This window comes from Pempheris klunzingeri, chromosome 7, assembly GCF_042242105.1.
Source record: "Pempheris klunzingeri isolate RE-2024b chromosome 7, fPemKlu1.hap1, whole genome shotgun sequence".
NCBI lineage: Eukaryota > Metazoa > Chordata > Actinopteri > Acropomatiformes > Pempheridae > Pempheris > Pempheris klunzingeri.
The window spans coordinates 17,906,595-17,920,457 of record NC_092018.1 but is presented as its reverse complement, the minus strand read 5'-3'; the positions used below and the strand labels follow the sequence as shown (position 1 = coordinate 17,920,457).

Sequence of the window (13,863 nt, the reverse complement as noted above, 5' to 3'; positions counted from 1 at the left end):
GTGAGACTATCCCGCCCTCTTAAGTCAATTTGACAAATGAACAGCCATGAGCAAAATTCGACGGTGTCAAGTCGTCAGCGGGTATGGCCTTGGATTGTATACTGCACCATGTGCTCACCCACGTAAGAGTAGCCCCCGCCCAGAAAATGTACCGGCTGAAAATGAACTCAGTATAGGAAATAAATAAATAAATACTACAAGCAAGCTTATTATTGTTCTCTGGCTGGAATTAGTAGGCCTCTGGATATGAATTACAAACCAGTTCATTCTATCGAAGTCATGCCATTTCAAAGCCAAGACCTGTATCAGTAATAATGAGACTGGGGGCTAATCAGTTGAACAGAAGAACGTATAATAGCTTTCGCAGAGGCCCTGCTCTCTGAGGGAGAAGGGGTGACATATTTCAGTGCTGTTTTGACGTGACGATCTATAGTCGCACCAAGGCGTACTGACAGCCTCCCTAATGGAGAGCGCATAAAGCAGAAAAAAGTACGGAGGGAAGGAGGCAGAGAGGAGGAGAGAGAGAGGGAGGGAGTGTCAATGTGAGTGTCTGAGAGAGATACAGGGAGAGAGTGTTCTGTTGGCAGCTAGAGCTGGGAAATAAGCCCATCTCGATACTGGATCGTGATAAAATTCATGTTACGATAAATTTGGGAATTTCTTTTACTGGATATGGAAACAAACTAACAGCAACAGCAGCAAGTCAAGTCTGCAGTTTTTGGGTTGCATGTAAAAGAATACGGCCAATTCCTCACTGTGCAAAGCTTTGTTTGAGCCACTAATAAAGAAAGTGGATGTGAAAGTGGACGTGCGCCTGGAAAAGAGGAAAAAAATTGGTGGAACTAAGGGATATGAAAGCGACCATAAGAGTGTACTCTCCTGATTCTCCAAAGCAGAGGAGACGGTTGACAAAAAGGTAATAAAACATCAATCACATGGCAGTGGTTTGGTTATTTTGAAGACGACAAAGCGCTGATTAAAATGGTCTGCAAAATATGCATATTGTTGTGAATGTTCTCAAAGTGAAATGTTTACATTTAGATGTTACTGAATATTTTATGTTATCACACAGTATACATTTTAAATCAAGCCATGTTTTACCTTAATAAAACTAGTTTAATTAATGAATCCTCTGCTTTCTTCAGGCTTCAATCATTATTAAGACACTCTTCAAACAGTATTATTAAGTTATATATCATGATAGGTATCATTATTAATCAATATGGAAAACAAATGATTGGGATCATGTTTTTTTTTTGCCATTTGTCCGGCCATTATGACAGCTAGGTTTGAGTCCGAAATGTGATATTTTTTCACACAGAAAAGTCTCTGTTGTGAGTCAGGATCAGACACAAAAATAGACAAATAGTCAACCACTTTGCATATCATATCCAACATTATTACGCTGACAGAAAAACTAACGTCGTCAATAGGAGAACATCCTATCGACACCAATTGCAATTGCCACAATCATGTTTGTGATAAAACCTTCTGGAAAAATAAACACATAATACACATACACATAAATCTGTGCCTGCTGAACTCTAAAGTCTGTTTCTGACTTTTACATTTACAAATCAAGATACCTTCCTAGATGCACTGCTTTGAACTAGCAGCGACAAAATTTTTGGGAAATAAAGTGTTCTTTTATGCTTTGAAGAAATAAATTCACTAATTTACTGCAATAACTGAACATTTTTACTAAAGCATGAGTGCATAAAGGAATGGCAGGCATGCATGAATGAAGCAGCAGGGATGAAAGTACACGGCACGTCTCCAGAAACTTTTCCAGAAAAGGCAGGGAAATGGGCATTGTGTGTCATCGGAGGAGATTTCATCAGGCTGTCAGCCGATGCTCTCTTCGTAAGTTGTGTGATGCGTGTCTGGAGGAAACATTGGCAGCTTTCTTGTGTGAATGTCAGCTGCTGCTCTGCTGTACAAGCCAACGCTCGCTCAGTGATTGATGTGAGCCTGTGCTGTGTCCAGTATGAGCGTTGTGATTTCTTTTCTGCCTGCAAACAAAGTCCAATCAATCAACTGTGAAAACCTGACCAATGGTTAAACACAGGAAAGCATCCTTTGTTTCCTTGCAGATCAATCACAAAGGCCTGACATTTTCAGGGTTAAGGCAACATATGTGCTCTCGCTGTACATCTTAGCTGACAGCTGTCACACGCATCACCTTGTTCCAAATGTACAACCCATTTCAGCTGCACCTTATAACTTAGACTCTTTATAAATTTTATAGTTATCATCGCTTTTAAAATGCACCATTGAAGCTGAGAGGCTTGATTTAATAAGACTAACTTGTCATAAGAGGGATATAATTAATGTCTGAGCTTGTAGTTCACTCTTTTTTTTTGTATTACAGAGACACAAAGAAAATATTCCTCTGTATGAAATGTGAGCAATATACAGTATCACAGTTATTTCACTGGCATTTAAATGCAGCAGAAAGGTGAAGCAGATCCTGTTGTGGGGCCAAATGACGATTTACAGCAGCAGGAGAGTAAATGCCTTTAATCTAACACTTAACATACAACCATGCACTGAGCAACACCCCAAATTACATTCAGTACCTTCAATGAAAAACCTTTATTCCAAGGAAATTCAGTACAAAGTGACATAGTTGAAGTGACTGTCTATACAAACCGTCCCTGAAAATGAAACTGTGGACTTTGAATTTTAGTTTTCTTCATTGTACACTGTAAGATTTACCTTTTATAAAATCTTCAAATCAAAAGAAAAAAAAGACGCAGCTTGCCTGCCTCTAGAGGGTGGAATTTACACCAAACTTCCCTCAGCTCTCAGTGTGCAACCAGCCACATCACAGAGAAATCTGACATGGCCTAATTGTGTCAAATCTATTTTAACCCAGCCTCTTTTTCTATGATGGCTTCACTGGTTCACAGGCTCATGGTCACTGCACCCATCCTTCACCTCGACTGATGAAAGTTGGCACCGTACGACCAATATTACATCAGTGCTCTCAGCGTGAGCCTCTGTACGTTCATGCTTTTAGTGAGTCTTTGGCCTCCTATTCTCCTGTGCCCTTGCCACTCTGCCTTTTTGTTCCATCAGCATTTGACAATGGCAGACAAATGCACTTAGAATTGAAAGTAGTAAGAATCACGCAGAAACAAAAATGGTTTACTAAATATCCAAATGGAGAGGTCACGCTGAAGATTCGGAATCATTCTTGAAGGATCCAGAGAAAGGCAAAAATGGAGGTTGTCTTGTCAGAGACTAAATGCCATGAAAATGTCAGAGCAGTGTCCTTGCCTCCCAAAGGTCTTCTCTAACAAAGGTATTTACCTGCTTCTAAAGTTTCTGAGCGATGCCAAAATAGAAGAATTAGCTTTAAACCAATAAAATTTAAGATAACGGCTCCAACCTATTCAATGGAGGACTATTGTTCCGTGTTCTGCGTAAAGACGGTTATTTATCCACTTAACCTTAGGGCTCAATTACGCCTCTCGAGGTCTCAGTGGCATTTGTGGTATTTTGAGGCTCACAGGCTGCAACTACGGGGCTTTAGCATTTCTAACGTTTGTTGTGGCATCTGCAGCATTATGGTGAATTTAATTTCAGGTTGCATCATCCATGACCTTTTGCAGCGACATTACACTGCACATATGTGATTTGAGCTGCCCTGGCAAATGGGCTTTGCAAAATCTCAATTTGTGCTTGATGCATGGAAGCCAAGGCCTACCACTCATGGATGTGAATAACTGCACCCTGCATACCACAGAGGCCACTTTAAGCATTACATGAACTTTGTTTTATCAATACTGATCAATTAATAACACTGTGGCTCAAAAGGAATGATGTTAGGCCAGACTTTTAATAAAAAGTTCATTTTTCCAGCCTGTGAAACAGATTTCACATGGAAAGAAAAACCAAAACACGTAAATTCAGTTCCCCTGAATTTGATGCTGCGTCAAGCAGACATTTAGACAGCTGAGTTATCCCACATCAAATCTAATATATGATAATATATGATGCAGGAAGCATGAAATATTATGTTTTATAACGATGCATCTAAACACATGAAGCATATACTGAGGAATCTCTATAATGGACGATGGACTTAAGAAGACACAGCTCTCATCTCTCAGATGAATAAGCAAGTAGAAGAGAGAACAGCACCTATCACACTTTCTCTATGTCTCTTTGTCTATAATCATTATGCTGAGAGAGAACACAGAGGAATGCATTTTCTACTTAAGACGCTGCCTTATGTACATGATGAGCTCATATACTTGTGCTAAAAGCCAGTGAAGAGGTTTAAAGGTTTGTTTATATGTGAGCATTCGTGAAAAAATAATGCCCATTAAAATCAAGAAAAAGAAACAAGATTTAAATGCTCATTCAATACATTAACATTCAATATCAAATTAAGGAATTAATTAAAATAATCAAAGTTGTAATAATGTAACTCATTAAAATTAAGGTCTCCCACTGCACCACTAAACACAATAAAGGAGATGAGGCCTACTCACTACATTTATTTTTACTGTTATTCAATGTAATCAGTTTAGCCATTGGTATTTCTCTGTAAGATTTCTTTGCAGCAAACGAGGAAGAGTACAGTAAGACATGTCCTTTGTATTTTTACATTTCTTACAGTGTGAACAGGCTTTCCTAGATGTAAAGAATTCCACCTTCTGCAGATAAAATGTAGCCAATTTCCTCATTTTATCATTCCATTGGGGCAAAGGATAAAATGAAATCCAATATTATATGGTTTAGCACACTAAGCAGATTTTCTCTCTTTTAATAAAAACTTTTAATAGTAGCTTCATATGCCATTTAGATGATGGGCCAATGTTCATAGACTAAACTATAATACATTCAAACCAGCGTGGACACCGAGACAGAGACACACACAGCACCAAAAGAAATACAGGCCAAGCGTGCTGAGGAATAGACCCTTTCATATGTGTGCAGACAAAGGGTGTGAATATGTAGATTATAGATATGAAGACTGTGAAATAGCAGCTGATACGCTGAATTCTTCAAACCTGTCATGAGCAATTTGGCCCTCCACATCACAAAGTTCCAGGTCAGTGGTCGCAAGTCACACCTAATTCGGGTCATTTTCAGACCCGATAATTATTTCTTGCGCTGTTTGCTGCATTCTCTCTGTTATCTGAAATGTGTACAGTACTTTGGCTGCAGGATTTATTGCAGTTATTTCAAGCAGCAAACGATAGTTTATTGATTAAGACAGAATTATTATACATTATAAGTAACCATGAATCATTTGTAGCATGTTCACTGTTGGAATTCATATTATTCTAAAAATGTGATAATAGTAACATATTGTATGTCTATAACTCCACTTCCATGTGTCTATATGGTCTGTTTGTTATATAGTCTGTCTGTTGTGTGACATTTATGGCACCAGGCGACTCAATTTGAATTGTGTGTTTGGAGTTTGGTGAAAAAGCATTTTAAATTATTTAAATTATTCAGTAATTTGTTCGGGTGAAGTTAAACTTTTTAAATCTTGTTTAACTGTACAGGTTCATTTAATCTTCTTCAGCAAATTCATATCCAGATTTTGTGTGCGTGTGTGTGTGTGCTTGTGTTTCTATTTGTCGACGAACTAATAAGAGACTAAATACGAAAATAATATGACACTAACCTTATCATTACAGCAACAAACTTGTTTGATTTCTGGGGCATTATGTCTTATTTAAATAAATCACTCTTGTTTTAACCCATGTGATCTCAAATAAACCAGCAGAGATTAATATTAATGAAAGGAACACAGACAAAGACAATTAGATGCTGAGGATGCACTTAGAACTAGGAGGTTTGTATGCAGTTGCAGTATCTCACCAGGATGTGAAGTGACATTTTAATTATAACACTGATGAAGATAAATCAAGTTCTTGTTTACTGTTGTCCTCTGTGGTCTTGCTTTTGTAATGAAACTCTCGTTACATTAGTTCTTTCAATAATAAGAAGAGGTACTTCTGAATACCAAGTATAGTCTCAAAGGGAGATGATTTTAAAATGAAATTTCTGTATGATAATTCACAGATCTTTACTTTACTACCTATTACATGCAAACACTAAGAGCAGCTCAACATGCTTGATGCACTCCTTAGGGACTGATGCTAATGGAATGCATTTAGGGATGCAATGCATTGTACTTTGGATAAAGGACAGTACAGTTTTGAGATATTAAAATTGCTGTATATTTATGCTACACTTAAGTTAATGGATTATAAAGTCAACGCTCACGCTCACACGCACACTGACTGACTATAAAAAACAGCCGTAGAAATTATGCTCAACACTCAGGAATTCAGGAAATTCCACTCGCAATGAAAAGCAATCAAGCTAAAGCAATCACTGGACTCAATTAGACTGCAAGGTTCTGAAAATAATCTCAAAACTCTGCACCAGACAAAGACAGGATATTTCTCTTGAATCATGCTATTAGAAGTGGTTCACATAGGACGGCTTTATGAAGTGAACTACCAAATGATATAATCATGAGTGCTGCTGACCAGGCATGATCAGTGAGTCGATACAGGAATTATAGCCTGTAGTAATGAAGGAGGGAAAGGGCTGGGCAGAGATTTAGAAACCGAGACAGCTCTCTCCCTCTCCCTGTCTCACACACACACACACACACACACAATCATGCAGGCGCACACAGACATACACAAATGAAGGGAAATCACGTTACCAAGCATAAAAATTTCCCACCTGCTGAAGTTGGTTCCTCACCATCTGCTGCTGTTGAGACACAGAGGAGGAAAAGAGGGAGGAGGGTAAGATAGAAAAATTATATTAGCTTCATCACAACTATGTCACAGTATTCAGTGCAGCAGCGACATGCAACGCTGCTGATTTAGCTTTATTATTAATTGCACCGTGCACTGCCATATGTGCAGTAACATTGGACATGTAATCCAAGGGAGCGTGCATTATGTTAAGTCAGACACACCTGCTACCTGTAGGGTACAAAATCCTGCCAGCTCAAATACCCCACACACAAATGCTGCCATGAAGTGTAACCTGGCACTGTGTCACAGCCCATCCTCCCCCCTTTACACACTGCCTCTATGCTTTGTCCTGGTCGGTGGCCTTTGACTAATATGTGTTCATCATTCTGGACCAGTGTAGGATTAGCCCCTGTGGCATACATAGTCATTTGCTGCCTCCTAGTCTTCGAAGCCCCAGTCCAGTTTCATGGCTGGGATTTGGCCTGTCTACCATCATTACCACAGCCCTCTATCTCCATCATCACTCATAAAATTACTCTGAAAATGTGCCTGAAAGCTGGACACAGCTACAGAGGCAAAAGAACAAGGGCACAAGATGCACGGGATGACAAATAAAAGCGCAATTTTTTGGGGGGGATGATCAGAAATGTGTTACAAGATGAAACACTTCCCGTGAAAGGGTTTGATGGATGGATGGATGGATGGACGGATGTGAATGTTCTGTGATTTAGTGCTAGTAAAAGCACATTAAATATGCATGTCTGTTACTTCTCAATAGCTAATGATACTGCCTACCAGTGAGCTAGCTTAATTAACATATGATTTAATATCATGTACATGTTTTCGTCCACAGTGTTGAATACTAATTAGGTATTAGCATACGGTGAGGGTTTGGGCTACATAGATCATGAGGCATGAGGTAGACAATTATGGATGCCAGCATTTCATGCAGCTATGAATGCATCCAAATCCATTTTAGAAAACTAATCAAGCTTCATTTCCAATCACAGCGCAGAGGAACATGCAAAGAGGAGATTTTTCTACTCCTCATAAACCAAACTCCATTGCTCTGTCAATGTGCATTCCCTGTGGTGTTTTTGGATGTGAAAACAAAATCACATCGCAAAGTGCTCTCAGAGGGTTTTAAAAACTTTTATATTGCCAATCTAATTTAATGTGGTACTTTATTTCTGGGGGGTCTATATTCAGCGTTTCTACTGAATGTCAAGCAAGACAAGCTGAGCTGAATGTTTTGACAAACTCTGGACACCCATGGAACTAATGATTTAAACTCCGACAGCAGCTATGAATCTTTTCTCAGCGGCTGCAAACTCAAGGGGAAAATGATTCACTTAGACACCATTGTGGTAAACAGGCAGATTTAAAGAGTGAACGGCTGCTTTAAATGTGAGAGAAAGCTGAAATTGAAGTCACAAGCAAAGCCAAGCACTTTCCCAACCCATAGTGTTTCTGGCAGTAGAAGCTCCCCTTTGTGTTTTCCGATGCACATGGGCCAATGTAATCCCCAAACCAAGTACATTCCACGCTTCACTTACTATAGAGTGGTTTTCCTTCTGCCATTTCCTCTCCTCTCTTACCATAGGGGTCAAGCAACCCCAGAGACACATATTGTGCTGCACAGAGAGTATGCACACAATTACACACCCACAAAGAAAATAAAAAAATAAAAAAACAACCTACGCCTCAGAGTGCAGACAACTTTTCACACCTACACATAGATACACATACTGGAAAGATGGTAAAGACAGAGATGCATAAAATGAAGATTGTTTTGTGGTGAATCATAACAGTACATAAAATACTGAGTGTTAGTTGTAGAATGCTTTTGGCTGGGACCTACAGTTGTTGGCGTTGCCTATAGATGAGTCAAAACAACTCATGAGAGGTGCATCACATGGCTTATTTCCTATGACAATCAATAATCAAGCAATCACTATTTAGCTATTACTGTCTGACTAGAGAATATGGACTCCCTATGTATTATTAAATAGATTAGATAGTGAGAGGAGGGTTGTTGGCCATGCGAATAGGATAAATGCCTTTTTGGTGCACAGTTGCAAACAAAACTGGCTTAATCTGATGCACATGCATGTGATGTGTAGAAGGCAAAACAAGGATGTTAGCATGCCTCAATGAGACACTTACAAATATTTTCAAGCTAATTTTCATAGCTGTGAGTGTATTTACTGTCCTCCTTAAGTGGCAAAGGCAAGATTAGGTTATATGCTGCAGACATACCTCCTCAGGAGGAAGTTAAGGTGGTGGTTGGGTTAACAAGATGTGTGACTCTGCAGTCAATACTTGTTTTTCTGAACCATGACGGTGTTGTTTTTCTAACAAGTGTGTTCCAGTAGCCAATTCTTTTCCAGACCTTTAAGAGGCATGTGTTGTTTTTGGAGCAGCTACATTGGTTTGTTTGGGAGACTTTATTTTGAAGTGTTGTTGCAGTCAAAGCTGAGTTTAAAAGTGAGCATTCTAATTATTCTACATAGTCATGTAAATATTGTACCATGCCTTTTCAGAAAGGACACAAATATGATACTATTCAGTGAATCAATAAATTACTTTACGGAATGGTTTCTGAGCAATTCTGTTAAAGCCTCTGCTATAAATATTCTGGTGGAAATGCTTCCACCCCACCATAAATAAATAAATATATAAGTTAGTAAGTTAGTTTTTTTGCATACCCTGGCAACATGACCGACAACATGTGCTTTTCTTTTGAGCAGTGAAATGTTTCTGTTATAAAATTCTGCAAATGGAACATCTTTCAGTTTTTCTCCCTGCAAAAGAAGTCATCAAAGCCAAACCAGCGTGTTTCCCTTGGCAGTGGCGCTATAAACAGATCTATCATGAATCTTGAAAAAATCATGATTTACCACTCAAGTGTGCACACTTCACACTGAAAACCAAAGCCCATTCACACATTTGAGTCGTAATTATCTCCACTATTTAGGAACAAAACTATTCTGCTGACTAACAGCCAACAAATTGGTTTATATAATAAACTGAACATGTTACATGTTTTTCATATGTTTTTCTCACAATAGTTAACCCCACGTGCCCAGAGTATGACAATGTGAAAGCTGTGGTCGTAGTCGAGATGTTATGAAGATGAATAGACAGATACAGGAGACAGGGCGACACAGATAGACAAGGACTTTGCCTAACAAAGTGTTCCACTATGTACAGCAAATACTTGACACATGGTTAAATCTTTTTCGATTGCACTAATAAATTTGTAAAACATGGAAGGTTCTGGAGATGACTTATTTAAATCACCCCTCCTCCTTGCCAGGAGAAGGTCCTCTCTGTTGCACGATGAGCCTCCATCCTGGGACATATTGGTTTAATCTGACTGACAGCCGGGAGGCAGTAATAACCATCCATAATCTAAATGGGAACCAGCCAGCCTGTCCAGCATAGGGCCGATATGACCTCAAGGTGTTCAGAGGAGATAGACAGCCCCGTGCACATGGTGAACAAGTGCAAAACCCCTACAAAACACACACACACACACACACATGCCTATATATAAGGAGGACGGTACATATGCCATATAAGAAAATACATGTTAAGTTGTTGACATGTATCGATGTAGCATGACTATTTTGGGTTGAGGGAAATGTGTAAATGTTCCTTTAATTTACCATTAGCAGCAGTTTTGACCTGGTCACTTTCTTTGGAAAACCGATGTCAATATAAAAGGTAACGAAATGTCATTTTGTTTATACAGCGGGGGCGACTGGGCATGTCCTTTATCATCAACAACCTGTTCCACATGCACACGCTCACATCACTCAGCACAAATTAAATAAAATCCATAACACAATATGAATCAATAGTACATTTAACAACAAATAGCATTTAATAGTGTTCATTTCTTCCCTCACACTGATCTGGGGCGTAATTCATAAAACCAATTTCACAAAACAAATGTGTAAAAATCGGAGGGATTTAACCCTGCGTAGACTGCTCTTATCAGCCACATGGAAAATGTGATGGCATGCAGCACCATTCTGGTAACGATAAATGGTAAATTAACGGATTAATGACAATATGTATGGAACCCATTTACTCATTTTTACAGAGCAGAGTAGGTCTTTGTTACTGAGGTTGCGGCCACAGAGGCTCCACTGTTTGCTGATCACAGTTCTGGTGTGCAATAAAGTGAAAATGCATTAAGTGGCTCGTCAATCACTGAACGCTGCAACTGAAAGAGCTCAAATTAGGTAGAATCGGTTGGATATCAGAAGTGATGACAAAAGGGCATCCGTTTCTCCTTTTGATAAGACTGTGTCTTCAGTGGTTGTCAGGTGTTTCTGAGCCATAATGTGGCACAGGCCTGCATCAAACACAGGAGTCATCTTGTTCCAATTTATGTCAACAGCAACCATTTCACTGTGAAGATCAGGAGGTATGCTGAGGAAGCAAACAATTCATAGATATCAGAGGATTGACCTCAAAATCAAGCCACCATGTTATGTATACTTTTCATATATAGTTAATTTTACCAGTAGCCTGTAGTAAAGGCAAGGTGATCAAGATGCTGAACTAAAGAGTGCAGGGTTAGCAGTGAAATCTGGCTTAGCACAAACACCTCCACTGAGTTAAAGCTGATCAGCAGGGGACAAATCACAGCCAGTGATGAAGGACAGATTTGCTCAGCCAAGTTTCCGGTACCAATTTAGCACAAAATTGAGCTAGAACTTCAGAACATCTAGAAAATAATGAGTCCTGCCCTTGGTATAAACTCAATGACATGTCACACCTTACGCTTTCATGTGGCACCTCAAGACCAAGCGAACGGCAAAATTTCTGGTGCTGCATCGCAAATGATTTGAAGATTTATAGAGTAAATGGTCGATGTGATGTGTTTCGTATGAGATGCCAAGGGGAAAGTGGTTCACCTGAAGTGAATGAGAGTGTGAAATGCATTTGGATCACCTCTGATAAACCATGTGATCACAGTATCACAAGCTGACAGACACTTTGAAATGGAAACAGAGATGGTGAGAAGAAGAGAAAAGAGCAAACACCCTAACACAACTGTCATCCTACGAACTAACCACTCACACTGATAAAATGATGGACTGTACCGTACCATGTGCGACACATGGGTCACTCTGGTAGAAAAAATAATCAGTAAGTAATGCACAACATAGGGAATATAAAAGACCACTATTTTTTCATCTTACACAAGAGAAATACTGTGTGAGACTCTTTCAATAAAGCGTTTAATCTGGTCTGTGGTCGTGTTCAGTTTTTTTCTCTTTAATGTGGCCACTTCAAATTTAAACAAGTGAATGCTAAGCTCTCCTTAAATGCTCGACAGATGTGAGCGTCCTAGCAAATAATGGATGTGTAAGTGATTCGGTGAATAGACAACAAAATTACTATTTTTCTCTCAGCATCACTTGTGGAGATGACAACAGGTTTGGAGTACTAAGGTTTCGACAGGTTACTCAGTTGCCTGCTTAAAATACCAATATTGAGTGGTGGGCTGGGTGATGAGATACAATGCATAGTGTGAGCATTGATTAAAGCAAAGCTAGTTTCATAAGATATATATGTGGATGTGGGATTGAAATTGTGCCTGATTGTCAATTTCTATCAAAAAATAAAGATGTTTATAATTTCAAGAAATAATTGTCCATTCAGTGTAATTCAGCTTGTTTTTAATGGGAAGACGTTGCATTGATTATTTTTCTGTACTTTTTCAGTGTTGTGTCCGTAGCATTAGCATTAACCCTGTAAGGCTTTCATAACAAATAAATGAATGACGAAAGTATTGTTTTGATGTATCCACATCTGTCTGGGTGAGGTCGACACAACGATTGCAAATATTATAATTATGATAGCAATCTATTATGCCAACTGTTCCTCAGTGTTATGTTTGATTGCATTAAACCAGGTGGATGTTTTGTTCTGTGGAAAAGTTGTGCAGAGAAAGGCTGGTCAAAGACAGCGGGTTACACTGTGACTGCTGGTGTTACTGCGCTTAAGGCTTTTGGTGACTACAATGGTTATTTCAGGTAACATAAGTGATTATATTGCCAAACATTAGCTGGGATGCAAAAAACTGTAAAACCCCAACAATGATGGCTAGACAGCAGTAAAATTGAGCTCCATCTGACATGATGGCTCTGTAAAGCTTATCAGTCTTACCATCACGGCCAGTCAGCCCTAAGAGTGAAGTCAAAAACAATCCGGGTAATGGATCATATTCCCATTTAGCAGTGTAGCATCAAGAGTGACAGTCAGCTGTCACTGCTAATGTTGGCAGCCCAGACACCACTGGCTGGGGCTGACAAATCCTGTTTGCGTCTGTCAAGTGTCTTATGTTATGAATCCCAAGCAGTAAAACTTTTGTTGGAGTTTTTGTGTTTCTTGCCAGCATTTGGCAGCGAGTGTGAGATACAGTATGAGCAGTTTTAATCGCGATACAGTAAAAGACGGAATCCGTAAAATTATCACACGAACCAGTTTAATTTGCCACGGTACTGCATTTAATTACTGCATGACTCAAGTCACAGTTTAAAATGCTCCGTGTGTTTTGAGCCATAAACAAGCAGTATTAACTATCACAATCAACTTGCCAGACAGCTGCAGAATAAGAACGACATAAGTTGTTAAAGATATGTTATCATAGAGTTGATGCTAGGTAAGATTTATCATCAATGTAAGTGAGACAATCAGCAAATCAGCATTTGCACTCGAAATTTAATGCCGCTCATATTACATGGCAAAAATATTACGAAAAGTAAAGTGGACTGGTTTTTTTTGTTTGTTTGAAAAAAAGGTACACAAATCAGTCCAGCTGGCAAAAAACACTGTCAGACTTCATATCATCTCATTTTTGCTTTCTCTGACAGAAAATACAAAGAACACATTGTCTAAAGTGGTTTGTTGCAAATGAGGATTTAGTTAGCTGCACTGTGGCACATATGGCAATCTGTGTATGTGTGCTACATTAGCACTACAGATATCACCTTTCCTTGCACCCCCTTCCCACACACACACACACACTCACTCTCCAACCCCCAGCAGATGCTCATTGCACATCCATCTCCCACATAGCATCAACCTTAAAAGT

At 39.1% G+C, this 13,863-nt stretch overlaps 1 protein-coding gene across 1 annotated transcript in view; it reads right to left on the bottom strand.

The window, feature by feature from the left end:
- edil3a (EGF-like repeats and discoidin I-like domains 3a) overlaps positions 1-13,863 on the bottom strand; it is a 103,465-nt gene that overhangs the window by 70,099 nt on the left and 19,503 nt on the right. Inside the window, exon 2 of the mRNA XM_070833440.1 lies at positions 6,727-6,756. Within this exon, the coding sequence (XP_070689541.1) occupies positions 6,727-6,756 (30 nt within the window). The remainder of the gene's footprint in view (positions 1-6,726; positions 6,757-13,863) is intronic.